Here is an 18,320-nt window from a genome sequence, read left to right on the forward strand (position 1 = left end):
GAAAAAATATGAAAATCAAACCTTTTTCATTTTATTACAAGTGAATAAAATTAATTTTAGGCCAATTAAAAAAAAAAGATAATAAAGCAATTATTTTTCGCTTAAAGAAATGCTTTCATTTAATTTGGGGTGCAAAAATTAACAAAAAAATTATTAATTATGGGGTAATTTGAGGCCATTATTGGTTTTAACAACCATAATTATTGGACCATTCAGGCTAATTGAAAACTTCCGATTACCTAATTAGTCATTAACGGGGTGTCGAAGGGGTACCCATATTGTGTAGACCTGCTCTGGGGCTGTGAGAAAATAGCCGTGGTAATTCCTATAGACATTATTTCAAATAATTTTCTACCCAGCAATTGAATTGTGACTGTGGTAACAACCCCATGCCACAGATTTTTACAAGAAATTAGATATGCCCCAAAGCATGCAAATGCATCAACTGTATATCAGCTGCATATAAAGCAGTATCAGAAGTATAGCATTTACATGTGTTTTCACATGAGATTTGAAGTTGTATTTAATAAAAAATAAAAATGCAGTGCCAAGTTTAGGGGCCTATAGAACAGAGCTGAACTAAATTTAAATACTTATTGAAGTGATGTGGAGAATGAGAATGTTGGGATGTTATTGTTCCATGAATGTAAGCTGCTTAAGTTGGCCAATCAATGCACCACAATCATGCAAACTGGATAACTTAGTGACTGGTTTAAACAATCATGATTATTCAGTGTATACTACTGACCGATGATTGTTTACAGCCTGAAAACGACTGCAAAATGGTTTGGATCCATTCGGTTTAGTTTTCAAACCTGGCCAATACACATGATCATCACAACTTCAGGCTGTGAATGGAGATCGTCTCCATACATTGTGTAGTGTAAGGAGGCTCCCCACCTGTCCATGTCGGCTAGTATGTCAATATTTGAAACATTGCTTATAGTATGCTGAGCCTGTCCCACTACCCTACTACTCATGTTACTGAAGTGAATAAATAAATGATCTGCTCGGATAGCAGCAATGAATGCTACAATGTTCTTTATTTCACCTGTTTACAGAAAACAGTTTTTGAAAATCCAACAGTTTTCTTGATTGAGAAGGGTTTCACATGTACTACTGATCAAGTCAAAGTGCTATTTTATTTAAAAAACAAACCAAAAAAAATAAATCAATTGTTGTACTGTAAATCTGCCATGTTTTTTAACTGCTGAATCTTGATACACAGAGTAACATGACTCCTGCAATGTTACTTTACACTTAAAACATCTCTTATTGAAAACCAATGTTAGACATTCCCATAAATGCGCAAAAGCCTCTTAAAGCCTTAAAGCCTAGAAAATTTAGCTTAATCAACTACATACACTACAAAGCTCTAATATGAATGCTACTGTCTACATACACTACAAAGCTCTAGTATGAATACTACTGTAAAAGAAAGACTGAAGTGTGGAGAACCAACGGACGGGTTTGTTTATACAGATCTAAGCATACACAGTATGGACAGTACAGAATGAAAGAGGGATTTCAAGATTTGGGTGGTTTACAAATTTGTATAAATGAGCCAGTGCATGCACTAGTTTATATGGAAGACCATGGATCAATGTACTGCGATGGTGGCATCAAGATGTGGGTGGGTAAAGGTGAAACAAATATTTGCATCTTCTAATGTGAGGAACTGAAGGGATCTGAATTTTCCTAGCAAACATAGGATCTCATTCATACAATGTACAGAAATACAGAAAGCATTTCTATACAAATTTATATATATTTCTATAATACTCCATTATATAAATAATATGGGAAAGTGTTATGGAATAGGGTTAGTGTAAATACGTAACTGTCCTAAAATGAGCAGTGTTTTCGTAGAAACGTTGAAATTAATAAATTAATAGACTCTTACCATTTTCACCATGTGCAATTTCATGTTTGGGCATAGACCTTTATACTACTGTACTGTATATGCATACCATACTTGTCAGTTGTGAACAAAACACACTGTGATTGCATTATCATGGCTCCTCCTATGCTGTACAAAATCACATGTCGTTTCACCAAAGGCTACAGACCACCCACTTCGCTGTAGAATGGACGACATGCCAAGCTAGTTTGCACGCTGAATTCCGGTAGGGCTCCCCAAAATTTTGGAGTCTCCCGGACATTCCTGGAGACTAGATAAAACATGCCCATTTACAAAAGCATTTCCTAAAAGCAGAATGAGAGCATGCACCTTATTATGTGCCTGGGAGCCAGATAGGAACACTTGAGCAAACCTTTTTCAAATTTTGATATAAATAGATGACTCGGTCTAGTTTTTACTATTGACTACTGAACATTTGCACTTTGCAAATAAACCTTCCCGATTAATGTCCTCATATGTATCATGATAACCTACAGTAGTACTTAAAACCTAATATGGACTTTCAACTATGATGCGCAAAATTTAACAAAAGTAAATGTACTAGGGTGTACATTTTTTTTGGTTCATAAGTTACCAATAAATAAATATATATATATATATATATATATAAAAATATACATAAAACTAATTGGGTTTGTGTGACACTGTTAATGCAAGAATTAGCTACTAGTTTAGTTGTCTAACAGGTTTTCATGATTAATGCAGATGTAACCTATTAGATCTATAATAATCTTTACTATCCTAGGAATCTATTATGACACACAGTCTGATTAACATGCTTTCCAGTACACCATTAGTCAACAGATGGAGCCTCATACCAGCAGTACAAAATGTCACTATCCCGCCTCAGGCCTATGTTGTAGATATGCTTTTACCTGCACAAAATAGTTTCTAAGCGTTGTTTCACAGCAGAATATTCACTATTTGACAGACATGTGTATTGTATAGATCACAATATAAATAATCCAGACACACTATAAATCTGAAGCAGTCTATTTACTAAGCAGTATATTTGACACTATTTGATAAACCAAAATCCAATGCTTTTGTGGAGTGGTGATAGGTCTTCTAGTGACTTGGTCCATGATACTCAGCCAAAGCTATGGGGATTGCTTAGCTGGATTGGAGAGTTCTCCTTCCCTGCTTGTCCCATCAGCTGCCACAGTCGGTGGTTCAAGTTCTGCACCTGACATGTTCCCAGTGAGCAGCCAACACGCATTAACCGGGGTGCATGCAAGCGGCGAGCACGTCTTCGTTTCCTCTGCAGGGTTCGAAGATGCATCTTCATATCAGTCATTGGTGGAGAGAATAAAGATTTTCTTATTGTGGGCACCTCAATTAGGCGCTTTTCCCTGTCTGGAGGCTCTCTGGAAGAGACAGAAAATAATGTTTTTTAATATGCACCCATAAAGGATAAAGACTGATAGCCAGTTCAGTAGAGTGCACATTGATCTTGCAAGAAATAATGCTTAAAATTAAATTTTATTACCATACATTAATAACCATATTTAAATGGGGTGTGGTACAAAGATCGACACTGTAAAGGTCCACAGTCAATGGGTAAATATCAAATGATCGACCACAACAAGCGGATTGTTTTGTGGGTATACACACACTTGCATTTGGAGTTTGCAGCTATAGTAATTTCAGTATCCTATTTAGGATTTATTTTTATTTCTTCTATTTTTAATATTAACACCTAGTCATGTATTGTTTTGTTTTCCGTATATAGAATGCCTTCTATATATGATGACATATTATATATCCTCTATATAATTTTGCAGTTTAATTATGCAGTTTGGATTTTAGTCATAGCCCTGAATCCACTTTACATGGGATATACACTGTAACAACAATACATAAATCAGTCAGTGTATCACTCACAGGGATCCAAGCGCCCCTGGCAATGTAATGTACTGGCGCTCCCCTACCCCCCTTATGCAGTGCCCCCAGTAGTAATCCCCCAGTAGTAATCCCTCCTATGCTGCATTGCCCCCAGTAGTAGTCCCCCCTATACAGTGCCCGCAGTAGTAATCCCCCCTATGCTGCATTGCCCCCAGTAGTAGCCCCCGCTATACAGTGCCCCCAGTAGTAATCCCCCCTATGCTGCATTGCCCCCAGTAGTAGTCCCCCCTATACAGTGCCAACAGTAGTAGCCCCCAGTAGTAGTCCCCTATACAGTGCCCCCAGTTGTAGACCCCCCGGTAGTGGCCACTCCTATACAGTGCTCCCAGTAGTGGCCAACCTCCATAAATTGCCCCCAGTAGTGGCCGCCACCCATGAATTGCCCCCAGTAGTGGCCACCCCAATACAGTAGTGGGCACCCACCCATAAAGTGCCCCAGTAGCCCCAGTAGCGGACACCCCCTATTTCAGTGCCCCCCCCCTGTAGTGCCATGCTTACACACACACACACACAAAGAACAAAAAAAAATTAAACTCCTGACGCGACCGCCGCTGTCCGAGTCCTGGTCGCTCTTCTCCTGCATGGGAGAGACGTTATGACATATGACGTCTCTCCCGTCACATGCTGTGGGGGGAGCCGGCACACGGAGCTCATTAGTGAGCTCCGCCCGGCTCCCTCCGCGGACAACGCAGCAGCTAATGAGAGTCTGTATGACTCTCATTAGCTGGCTGCTATTACAAACACACAGCCGCCGCTGGCGGCTGTCTGTTTGTAAACTGTGTAGGGCAGACCGCTCTCACTGCAGTCTGCCCTACACTTGTGGGGCCTTGGGACTTGTCCACCCCTTGGCTACTGGTGGCACTGCCGGGCGGCGCCCCCCCTTTGGTCGGCGCCCCTGGCGAGTGCCATCCTGGCCAATGGGTAGATACGCCCCTGATCACTCACTTTCCGCCTGATTCCCAGCACCTTGTTGCTGATGACAAACACCCCCCAGCCATCTCGACTAATGAGGTTTTTGCTGAGGGAAGGCCAATCGATGCAGGATCGGCGTGCTTGCATTTAATACAGAAGATGATCTGTAAAATAATATCCATGTTCTCTAAGTTCGATATTACTTTGACACATGTGCTGTTATCAGTCAGATTAGTATGGCACATGCACAGTTTAAAAAAAAAAAAATAGAAATAGAAAAGCTGATGCATGCGCAGTAAAGCAAAAGATGCCAAGGACCAGGTAAATATATCGCTGCAAGAAACAACAAAAGGTATCCCCCAGCACTCAGAATGATATCATCAATAAGATTTGAAAAACTACATGGTGGTAGATAATTCAGAGATCTTAGTTGCATATATTTGCAAAAATATGTGCAAGCCGCCAGGTCACGTCACGGCTTCTCTGATACTGGAGGTTCCTACTTCTAAGTAAAAGTCTGGGGCACGGAACCCCAAAAAGCCAGCAAAGGCCAGTTTTTCGATTGATTGTATTAAAACATGACTACAGAATAAATGCAAAAGTCTTGAGGCATCAGTCATGAAAATCGATCTTTTTAAAAGATCGGAGATGGATGCCCTTCCCCAGCTACACACTCAACATTAACCATTTTCCTGTCCATACATAGCTCCCCTATCATCGCTGTCAATGGTGCTCATCTATTAGAGAGTAGACCTACATGGGTGTAAACTTCATCTACATTGTTTATTTGACTGATACTGTATTCAAAATTGTATTTAATGCAGTACATTAAAAACCAATGACATTCATAATTATCTTAATTGTGCTATAAAATAGTGATGAAAAAAGACTTTATGGCTTACATGAACAAAGCAAATTGAATATAATATGGTGTGGCCTGTTTCATATCTGGGCAATTACAAAATGTAAGTGAACAGTTAAGTGGCTGGCATATACAGATAACTCCATCAGGAGAGTTGTGGAGGTGTGTTACACAGTTTGTGTGTCCTGCTGACTGTGAAGATCTGAGTTTGTATCTATAAGAGAACATCAGGACATGTGTTATTCATGCATGACTATGGGTCCAATGTTCAACTCTCATATATAAGGCTGTCAGCAGAACAGAGCTGGTCATCCATACAATGTAATGTAAGAGGTACTGATAAATGCTCCTAGACTAAATAATTTACCATGACATATTATGCTATACACAGCTGCTTCATCAAAGCCATGTAAGTGACCTGTATCTGAAAATATTAACTCTCTCTTTCAGGCTTGGGAATCATGGGGCTTGCAAGTGGCTGTGGAATCTTAAACTGACTTATTGGGACTTCATACAAAAAAAAATGCTGGGACTTATAGTTCCACAACAAATGCAGAATCACATGTTGCCTATCTCTTCACTATATTTCCTTTATGTGAGTGTTTTTCCATTGCTCCATCCAAACATATACTACATGCAGTCATGTCACACTTTACTTCATGGCAAGTTTCCATGCAAATATGGAATCAACATGAACTTAGGAACTTAGAAAAAAAATTCCCAGTGGCCTGGTTGACCCAACATGTGTAATAACTTGTAAATGTAGAGAGTTCTACACATGGGTCACATTACAGTGACAAACAAAGCTGTAGATGCAGAAATGGAGCACTTAAATATGTAAATGTCAATGATGGCAGAGCAATCTCATGCAGAAATGTACACAAGGGTAGCAATGCAGAAGCAACTTATTCAGGGCCTCATTAAACGAGTGATATTCTTGTTATCACTTGTTATAATCTTAAATGGTGCTCCAACCAATCAGCTCCTAACTGTTATGTGTTTAAAAAATAAGTTATGACAGAAAGGAGCTGATTGGTTGGAGAACCATTTAAGATTAGTAACGAGTGATAACAAGAATATGACTAGTTGATAAATGAGGACCTTAAATTGCAACAATTTTAAAAATAATTATTAGAATTAAAATCAAAGTAATAAAGTAGCAAAAAGATGTCTTGCAGCAACAGACTCTAAAGCTGGGTATACACTAGGTCAACGGGTTGGCCCAATCTGATGATTGTTAAGTGCATATATACTTACCAATCGTCTGCCCAATGTCCCAGCTTGATGTCACAACTGGGCAGACATTTAAATTTGCCCGCCCGATTGTGACATCAAGCCTGGGACATGGGGCAGCAGAGTGGTAAGTGTGTACGCACTTACCAATTGTCAGATTCGGCTGACCCGTTGACCAACTCAACTGGGCGGGCATTTATATTTGCCCACCCAGTTGAGCTGTGACTTACCGGCGGGTCCCTGCAGCATGTGCGTGGGCGATCGGCGAGTCGCCCGTACACACCAGCAGATGACTGATATACTGTATATCTTTCAGATATGCTTGTGAAGTACATCATTTACAGACATATCGGGTGTGCACACCCGCCGATGTACTACAGATATATCGGCCGTTCAATGTAACGCCCGATATATCTATCAATGTGTACCCAACTTAAGGGTGAAGTTTCCACAAGCAATGCAATATTTTTGCTTTTTCACCCTACATCAAAGTGCTACATTTGGGCAACTGCTCCTGTGTAAGCCTTCACTCCCCATTTATCAGAATAGGGATCTTTCCACACGATCACAGTAATCTGCTACTGGGAGCTGGACTGGGCTGTCTATGGGAAGTCAGCACTCCACAGAAGAGCTCAATATTTAGTCCTATTCAATAGAGCTAAATAGAATTGTAGTGTTCAGCCACATAGTAGGATTAGACTGACTGTGTCTTCACGTGTAGCAGCTGCCTTTACTTATACAGTGCCTTCTTGTTTCCAGTGGCAGGTAAGATGAGGTCCAAAGCAAGTTGGTCTCCATTTGTTAAAATGGAGATCAAGACATTAAGGGGCAATTTAATTAGGCTGATCTCTGCATTCACCTCCATATTCTCTGAGACATATCCAGCATAGCTGCTGCACTCGCAGGTAATTGAATCGGCCTCAAAGAGTAGGATATCTTTTTCTAACTTTGATTAACATTAAGCACTGGTGCAAGCCTTAGGTAGCACCCCTCTATACCACTATGCACCTATCTCTGATTGTTAACTTGGTAGGTGGAAAGTGGGAGTGGCAGCCATGACTCCTCAAATGGGGAGTGTGTCACTCCATGTGGGAGAGTCATTAAAGGGCATTAAAATCACTGTTTTTGCTACCCACTAGCCATTGGCACTCCAAGTAAATACCTAGGTTCGCCTAATGGTAGCCATGGCCTATGTACATGAATGGAGTTGTCCACTTTTGATAATCCCTTCTCAATAGATAAACATCCCACACAGAGCAAATGGAGATTCTTCCCTCTCCGGCTGAGGATCAGCTCACGGCCACTGGAAAACTTAATCTGTCCATAACTCTGCAATATTCAGTAGCTCTATGGAGCTCTATTATCACATTAATTCTCTTGTAAATGTACTGTCCTCACTCCTTTATCACATTAATTCTTCTGTAAATGTACTCTCCTCACTCCTTTGTCACATTAATTCTCCTGTAAATGTACTCTCCTCACTCCTTTGTCACATTAATTCTCCTGTAAATGTACTCTCCTCACTTCTTTGTCACATTAATTATCCTGTAAATGTACTCTCCTCACTCCTTTATCACATTAATTATCCTGTAAATGTACTCTCCACACTCCTTTGTCACATTAATTCTCCTGTAAATGTACTCTCCTCACTCCTTTATCACATTAATTCTCCTGTAAATGTACTCTCCTCACTCCTTTGTCACATTAATTCTCCTGTAAATGTACTCTCCTGACTCCTTTATCACATTGATTCTCCTGTAAATGTACTCTCCTGACTCCTTATATCACATTAATTCTCCTGTAAATGTACTCTCCGCAATCTTTTAACATTAATACTACCGTAAATATACTCTTCCAGTGGCAAACGCAGGATTTCTAGAGGGGAGTTTCCAAATGCGTGATTTTAGAGTAAGTGTGGCTAGTCCATGAAGAGGGCATAATTACCACTTATCCAGCTTAATATGCGTCATACAAAGTGTACCGTGTGTCATAATTCCAGCATACACAGGACTAGCGATCACAGTAAGCCATTAGATGCAGCAGTAGGGCCATCCTGATTGAGCTGAATGTTTTTATTTTAGATGTGGGCTGGATTCCAGAGCATGGGAGCAAGTCCGGGAGTCTGGGGGAGCAGCAGAAGAACCTAGCACTGCCCTGGACATATATGTAAATATTGGGCTCTATAGCAGTGCATCCCTAACAGTGCATGTTTTCCAAATCCCCTAATTGGTGCACAGGTGTATTTATTACTGGCTGATACATGTTAAAAGATCCACAGGTGGTGCTATTTATTTAATTTAGGATACTGAGAAGAACATGCAGCGCTAGTAAAATTCCATTAAATTACTATTTCTTCTATTGTGGTCATGGTGTCGGCTGGGGAGGGGGGTTTCCAGGCAGACAGAAACCCCCCCTGCATTTGCCTATGTCTTCCCACTCCTTTATCACATTATTATTACTGTAAATGTACTCTCCCTGCTCCTTGATCACAATAAATTACCCTGTAAATGTACTCTCCCAGCTCCTTTATCACATTAATTCCCCTATAAATGTACTCTCCTCACTACTTTATCACATTAGATCTCCTGTAAATGTACAGTCCCTATTTCTTTATTACATTGATTCTCCTGTAAATGTACTCTCCTGACTCCTTTATCACATTAATTCTCCTGTAAATCTACTCTCCTCACTCCTTTGTCACATTAATGCTCCTGTAAATGTACTCTCTCGGCCTTAATGCATTAATTTCCCTGTAAATGTACTCTCTCAACTCCTTTGTCACATTAATTCTCCTGTAAATGTACTCTCCTCACTACTTTATCACATTAGATCTCCTGTAAATGTACTGTCCCTATTTCTTTATTACATTGAATCTCCTGTAAATGTACTCTCCTCACTCCTTTGTCACATTAATTCTCCTGTAAATGTGCTCTCCTGGCCTTAATGCATTAATTTCCCTGTAAATGTACTCTCTCCACTCCTTTATCACAGTAATTCTCCTGTAAATTTACTCTCCTGGCCTTAATGCATAAATTTCCTGTAAATGTACTCTCTCCACTCCTTTATTACATTGATTACCCTGTAAATTTACTCTCCTGACTCTTTTATCACATTAATTCTCCTGTAAATGTACTCTCCTCACTCCTTTGTCACATTAATGCTCCTGTAAATGTACTCTCCTCACTCCTTTATCACATTAATTCTCCTGTAAATGTACTCTCCTCACTCCTTTGTCACATTAATTCTCCTGTAAATGTACTCTCCTCACTCCTTTGTCACATTAATTATCCTGTAAATGTACTCTCCTGACTCCTTTATCACATTAATTCTCCTGTAAATGTATTCTCCTCACTCCTTTGTCACATTAATTATCCTGTAAATGTACTCTCCTCACACCTTTATCACATTAATTATCCTGTAAATGTACTCTCCTGACTCCTTTATCACATTAATTCTCCTGTAAATGTATTCTCCTCACTCCTTTGTCACATTAATTCCCCTGTAAATGTACTCTCCTCACTCCTTTATCGCATTAATTCTCCTGTAAATGTACTCTCCTCACTCCTTTATCACATTAATTCTCCTGTAAATGTACTCTCCTCACTCCTTTATCACATTAATTCTCCTGTAAATGTACTCTCCTCACTCCTTTATCACATTAATTCTCCTGTAAATGTACTCTCACTCCTTTATCACATTAATTCTCCTGTAAATGTACTCTCCTGACTCCTTTATCACATTAATTCTCCTGTAAATCTACTCTCCTCACTCCTTTGTCACATTAATGCTCCTGTAAATGTACTCTCCCGGCCTTAATGCATTAATTTCCCTGTAAATGTACTCTCTCAACTCCTTTGTCACATTAATTCTCCTGTAAATGTACTCTCCTCACTACTTTATCACATTAGATCTCCTGTAAATGTACTGTCCCTATTTCTTTATTACATTGATTCTCCTGTAAATATACTCTCCTGACTCCTTTATCACATTAATTCTCCTGTAAATCTACTCTCCTCACTTCTTTGTCACATTAATTCTCCTGTAAATGTGCTCTCCTGGCCTTAATGCATTAATTTCCCTGTAAATGTACTCTCTCCACTCCTTTATCACATTCATTCTCCTGTAAATGTACTCTCCTGGCCTTAATGCATAAATTTCTCTGTAAATGTACTCTCTCCACCCCTTTATTACATTGATTACCCTGTAAATTTACTCTCCTGACTCTTTTATCACATTAATTCTCCTGTAAATGTAATCTCCTCACTCCTTTCTCACATTAATGCTCCTGTAAAAGTACTCTCCTCACTCCTTTATCACATTAATTCTCCTGTAAATGTACTCTCCTCACTCCTTTGTCACATTAATTCTCCTGTAAATGTACTCTCCTCACTCCTTTGTCACATTAATTATCCTGTAAATGTACTCTCCTGACTCCTTTATCACATTAATTCTCCTGTAAATGTATTCTCCTCACTCCTTTGTCACATTAATTCCCCTGTAAATGTACTCTCCTCACACCTTTATCACATTAATTCTCCTGTAAATGTACTCTCCTGACTCCTTTATCACATTAATTCTCCTGTAAATGTATTCTCCTCACTCCTTTGTCACATTAATTCCCCTGTAAATGTACTCTCCTCACTCCTTTATCGCATTAATTCTCCTGTAAATGTACTCTCCTCACTCCTTTATCACATTAATTCTCCTGTAAATGTACTCTCCTCACTCCTTTATCACATTAATTCTCCTGTAAATGTACTCTCCTCACTCCTTTATCACATTAATTCTCCTGTAAATGTACTCTCACTCCTTTATCACATTAATTCTCCTGTAAATGTACTCTCCTGACTCCTTTATCACATTAATTCTCCTGTAAATCTACTCTCCTCACTCCTTTGTCACATTAATGCTCCTGTAAATGTACTCTCCCGGCCTTAATGCATTAATTTCCCTGTAAATGTACTCTCTCAACTCCTTTGTCACATTAATTCTCCTGTAAATGTACTCTCCTCACTACTTTATCACATTAGATCTCCTGTAAATGTACTGTCCCTATTTCTTTATTACATTGATTCTCCTGTAAATATACTCTCCTGACTCCTTTATCACATTAATTCTCCTGTAAATCTACTCTCCTCACTTCTTTGTCACATTAATTCTCCTGTAAATGTGCTCTCCTGGCCTTAATGCATTAATTTCCCTGTAAATGTATTCTCTCCACTCCTTTATCACATTCATTCTCCTGTAAATGTACTCTCCTGGCCTTAATGCATAAATTTCTCTGTAAATGTACTCTCTCCACTCCTTTATTACATTGATTACCCTGTAAATTTACTCTCCTGACTCTTTTATCACATTAATTCTCCTGTAAATGTAATCTCCTCACTCCTTTGTCACATTAATGCTCCTGTAAAAGTACTCTCCTCACTCCTTTATCACATTAATTCTCCTGTAAATGTACTCTCCTCACTCCTTTGTCACATTAATTCTCCTGTAAATGTACTCTCCTCACTCCTTTGTCACATTAATTATCCTGTAAATGTACTCTCCTGACTCCTTTATCACATTAATTCTCCTGTAAATGTATTCTCCTCACTCCTTTGTCACATTAATTCCCCTGTAAATGTACTCTCCTCACACCTTTATCACATTAATTCTCCTGTAAATGTACTCTCCTGACTCCTTTATCACATTAATTCTCCTGTAAATGTATTCTCCTCACTCCTTTGTCACATTAATTCCCCTGTAAATGTACTCTCCTCACTCCTTTATCACATTAATTCTCCTGTAAATGTACTCTCCTCACTCCTTTATCACATTAATTCTCCTGTAAATGTACTCTCCTCACTCCTTTATCACATTAATTCTCCTGTAAATGTACTCTCCTCACTCCTTTATCACATTAATTCTACTGTAAATGTACTCTCACTCCTTTATCACATTAATTCTCCTGTAAATGTACTCTCCTCACTCCTTTATCACATTAATTCTCCTGTAAATGTACTCTCCTCATTCCTTTATCACATTAATTCTCCTGTAAATGTACTCTCCTGACTCCTTTATCACATTAATTCTCCTGTAAATGTACTCTCCTGGCTCCTTTATCACATTAATTATCCTGTAAATGTACTCTCCTGACTCCTTTATCACATTAATTCTCCTGTAAATGTACTCTCCTCACTCCTTTATCACATTAATTCTCCTGTAAATGTACTCTGCTCACTCCTTTATCACATTAATTCTCCTGTAAATGTACTCTCCTCACTCCTTTATCACATTAATTATCCTGTAAATGTACTCTCCTCACTCCTTTATCACATTAATGCTCCTGTAAATGTACTCTCCTCACTCCTTTATCACATTAATTCTCCTGTAAATGTATTCTCCTCACTCCTTTGTCACATTAATTCTCCTGTAAATGTACTCTCCTGACTCCTTTATCACATTAATTCTCCTGTAAATGTACTCTCCTCACTCCTTTATCACATTAATTCTCCTGTAAATGTACTCTCCTCACTCCTTTATCACATTAATTCTCCTGTAAATGTACTCTCCTCACTCCTTTATCACATTAATTCTCCTGTAAATGTACTCTCCTGACTCCTTTATCACATTAATTCTCCTGTAAATGTACTCTCCTGACTCCTTTATCACATTAATTCTCCTGTAAATGTATTCTCCTGACTCCTTTATCACATTAATTCTCCTGTAAATGTACTCTCCTGACTCCTTTATCACATTAATTCTCCTGTAAATGTACTCTCCTCACTCCTTTGTCACATTAATTCCCCTGTAAATGTACTCTCCTGACTCTTTTATCACATTAATTCTCTGGTAAATTTACTCTCCTGACTCCTTTATCACATTAATTCTCCTGTAAATGTACTCTCCTGGCTCCTTTATCACATTAATTATCCTGTAAATGTACTCTCCTGACTTTTTTATCACATTAATTCTTCTGTAAATGTACTCTCCTCACTCCTTTATCACATTAATTCTCCTGTAAATGTACTCTCCTCACTCCTTTATCACATTAATTCTCCTGTAAATGTACTCTCCTCACTCCTTTATCACATTAATTCTCCTGTAAATGTACTCTCCTCACTCCTTTATCACATTAATTCTCCTGTAAATGTACTCTCACTCCTTTATCACATTAATGCTCCTGTAAATGTACTCTCCTCACTCCTTTATCACATTACTTCTCCTGTAAATGTACTCTCCTTTATCACATTAATTCTCCTGTAAATGTACTCTCCTGACTCCTTTATCACATTAATTCTCCTGTAAATGTACTCTCCTCACTCCTTTGTCACATTAATTCTCCTGTAAATGTACTCTCCTCACTCCTTTATCACATTAATTCTCCTGTAAATGTACTCTCCTCATTCCTTTATCACATTAATTCTCCTGTAAATGTACTCTCCTGACTCCTTTATCACATTAATTCTCCTGTAAATGTACTCTCCTGGCTCCTTTATCACATTAATTATCCTGTAAATGTACTCTCCTGACTCCTTTATCACATTAATTCTCCTGTAAATGTACTCTCCTGACTCCTTTATCACATTAATTCTCCTGTAAATGTACTCTCCTCACTCCTTTATCACATTAATTCTCCTGTAAATGTACTCTGCTCACTCCTTTATCACATTAATTCTCCTGTAAATGTACTCTCCTCACTCCTTTATCACATTAATTATCCTGTAAATGTACTCTCCTCACTCCTTTATCACATTAATGCTCCTGTAAATGTACTCTCCTCACTCCTTTATCACATTAATTCTCCTGTAAATGTATTCTCCTCACTCCTTTGTCACATTAATTCTCCTGTAAATGTACTCTCCTGACTCCTTTATCACATTAATTCTCCTGTAAATGTACTCTCCTCACTCCTTTATCACATTAATTCTCCTGTAAATGTACTCTCCTCACTCCTTTATCACATTAATTCTCCTGTAAATGTACTCTCCTCACTCCTTTATCACATTAATTCTCCTGTAAATGTACTCTCCTGACTCCTTTATCACATTAATTCTCCTGTAAATGTACTCTCCTGACTCCTTTATCACATTAATTCTCCTGTAAATGTATTCTCCTGACTCCTTTATCACATTAATTCTCCTGTAAATGTACTCTCCTGACTCCTTTATCACATTAATTCTCCTGTAAATGTACTCTCCTCACTCCTTTGTCACATTAATTCCCCTGTAAATGTACTCTCCTGACTCTTTTATCACATTAATTCTCTGGTAAATTTACTCTCCTGACTCCTTTATCACATTAATTCTCCTGTAAATGTACTCTCCTGGCTCCTTTATCACATTAATTATCCTGTAAATGTACTCTCCTGACTTTTTTATCACATTAATTCTTCTGTAAATGTACTCTCCTCACTCCTTTATCACATTAATTCTCCTGTAAATGTACTCTCCTCACTCCTTTATCACATTAATTCTCCTGTAAATGTACTCTCCTCACTCCTTTATCACATTAATTCTCCTGTAAATGTACTCTCCTCACTGCTTTATCACATTAATTCTCCTGTAAATGTACTCTCACTCCTTTATCACATTAATGCTCCTGTAAATGTACTCTCCTCACTCCTTTATCACATTACTTCTCCTGTAAATGTACTCTCCTTTATCACATTAATTCTCCTGTAAATGTACTCTCCTGACTCCTTTATCACATTAATTCTCCTGTAAATGTACTCTCCTCACTCCTTTGTCACATTAATTCTCCTGTAAATGTACTCTCCTCACTCCTTTATCACATTAATTCTCCTGTAAATGTACTCTCCTCATTCCTTTATCACATTAATTCTCCTGTAAATGTACTCTCCTGACTCCTTTATCACATTAATTCTCCTGTAAATGTACTCTCCTGGCTCCTTTATCACATTAATTATCCTGTAAATGTACTCTCCTGACTCCTTTATCACATTAATTCTCCTGTAAATGTACTCTCCTCACTCCTTTATCACATTAATTCTCCTGTAAATGTACTCTGCTCACTCCTTTATCACATTAATTCTCCTGTAAATGTACTCTCCTCACTCCTTTATCACATTAATTATCCTGTAAATGTACTCTCCTCACTCCTTTATCACATTAATGCTCCTGTAAATGTACTCTCCTCACTCCTTTATCACATTAATTCTCCTGTAAATGTATTCTCCTCACTCCTTTGTCACATTAATTCTCCTGTAAATGTACTCTCCTGACTCCTTTATCACATTAATTCTCCTGTAAATGTACTCTCCTCACTCCTTTATCACATTAATTCTCCTGTAAATGTACTCTCCTCACTCCTTTATCACATTAATTCTCCTGTAAATGTACTCTCCTCACTCCTTTATCACATTAATTCTCCTGTAAATGTACTCTCCTGACTCCTTTATCACATTAATTCTCCTGTAAATGTACTCTCCTGACTCCTTTATCACATTAATTATCCTGTAAATGTACTCTCCTGACTCCTTTATCACATTAATTCTCCTGTAAATGTACTCTCCTCACTCCTTTATCACATTAATTCTCCTGTAAATGTACTCTGCTCACTCCTTTATCACATTAATTCTCCTGTAAATGTACTCTCCTCACTCCTTTATCACATTAATTATCCTGTAAATGTACTCTCCTCACTCCTTTATCACATTAATGCTCCTGTAAATGTACTCTCCTCACTCCTTTATCACATTAATTCTCCTGTAAATGTATTCTCCTCACTCCTTTGTCACATTAATTCTCCTGTAAATGTACTCTCCTGACTCCTTTATCACATTAATTCTCCTGTAAATGTACTCTCCTCACTCCTTTATCACATTAATTCTCCTGTAAATGTACTCTCCTCACTCCTTTATCACATTAATTCTCCTGTAAATGTACTCTCCTCACTCCTTTATCACATTAATTCTCCTGTAAATGTACTCTCCTGACTCCTTTATCACATTAATTCTCCTGTAAATGTACTCTCCTGACTCCTTTATCACATTAATTCTCCTGTAAATGTATTCTCCTGACTCCTTTATCACATTAATTCTCCTGTAAATGTACTCTCCTGACTCCTTTATCACATTAATTCTCCTGTAAATGTACTCTCCTCACTCCTTTGTCACATTAATTCCCCTGTAAATGTACTCTCCTGACTCTTTTATCACATTAATTCTCTGGTAAATTTACTCTCCTGACTCCTTTATCACATTAATTCTCCTGTAAATGTACTCTCCTGGCTCCTTTATCACATTAATTATCCTGTAAATGTACTCTCCTGACTTTTTTATCACATTAATTCTTCTGTAAATGTACTCTCCTCACTCCTTTATCACATTAATTCTCCTGTAAATGTACTCTCCTCACTCCTTTATCACATTAATTCTCCTGTAAATGTACTCTCCTCACTCCTTTATCACATTAATTCTCCTGTAAATGTACTCTCCTCACTCCTTTATCACATTAATTCTCCTGTAAATGTACTCTGCTCACTCCTTTATCACATTAATTCTCCTGTAAATGTACTCTCCTCACTCCTTTATCACATTAATTATCCTGTAAATGTACTCTCCTCACTCCTTTATCACATTAATGCTCCTGTAAATGTACTCTCCTCACTCCTTTATCACATTAATTCTCCTGTAAATGTATTCTCCTCACTCCTTTGTCACATTAATTCTCCTGTAAATGTACTCTCCTGACTCCTTTATCACATTGATTCTCCTGTAAATGTACTCTCCTGACTCCTTATATCACATTAATTCTCCTGTAAATGTACTCTCCGCAATCTTTTAACATTAATACTACCGTAAATATACTCTTCCAGTGGCAAACGCAGGATTTCTAGAGGGGAGTTTCCAAATGCGTGATTTTAGAGTAAGTGTGGCTAGTCCATGAAGAGGGCATAATTACCACTTATCCAGCTTAATATGCGTCATACAAAGTGTACCGTGTGTCATAATTCCAGCATACACAGGACTAGCGATCACAGTAAGCCATTAGATGCAGCAGTAGGGCCATCCTGATTGAGCTGAATGTTTTTATTTTAGATGTGGGCTGGATTCCAGAGCATGGGAGCAAGTCCGGGAGTCTGGGGGAGCAGCAGAAGAACCTAGCACTGCCCTGGACATATATGTAAATATTGGGCTCTATAGCAGTGCATCCCTAACAGTGCATGTTTTCCAAATCCCCTAATTGGTGCACAGGTGTATTTATTACTGGCTGATACATGTTAAAAGATCCACAGGTGGTGCTATTTATTTAATTTAGGATACTGAGAAGAACATGCAGCGCTAGTAAAATTCCATTAAATTACTATTTCTTCTATTGTGGTCATGGTGTCGGCTGGGGAGGGGGGTTTCCAGGCAGACAGAAACCCCCCCTGCATTTGCCTATGTCTTCCCACTCCTTTATCACATTATTATTACTGTAAATGTACTCTCCCTGCTCCTTGATCACAATAAATTACCCTGTAAATGTACTCTCCCAGCTC

The 18,320-nt window shown here is 38.3% G+C and overlaps 1 protein-coding gene across 1 annotated transcript in view; it reads right to left on the reverse strand.

The window, feature by feature from the left end:
• Window positions 1–1,054: 1,054 nt before the first annotated feature.
• Window positions 1,055–18,320, reverse strand: part of ADM2 (adrenomedullin 2) — a 66,559-nt gene continuing 49,293 nt past the window's right edge. Inside the window, exon 3 of the mRNA XM_088444450.1 lies at window positions 1,055–3,288. Within this exon, the coding sequence (XP_088300576.1) occupies window positions 3,012–3,288 (277 nt within the window). The 3' untranslated portion in view covers window positions 1,055–3,011. The remainder of the gene's footprint in view (window positions 3,289–18,320) is intronic.

Source organism: Taudactylus pleione, unplaced genomic scaffold (genome assembly GCF_031769625.1).
Source record: "Taudactylus pleione unplaced genomic scaffold, aTauple2 ptg000019l, whole genome shotgun sequence".
Lineage (NCBI taxonomy): Eukaryota > Metazoa > Chordata > Amphibia > Anura > Myobatrachidae > Taudactylus > Taudactylus pleione.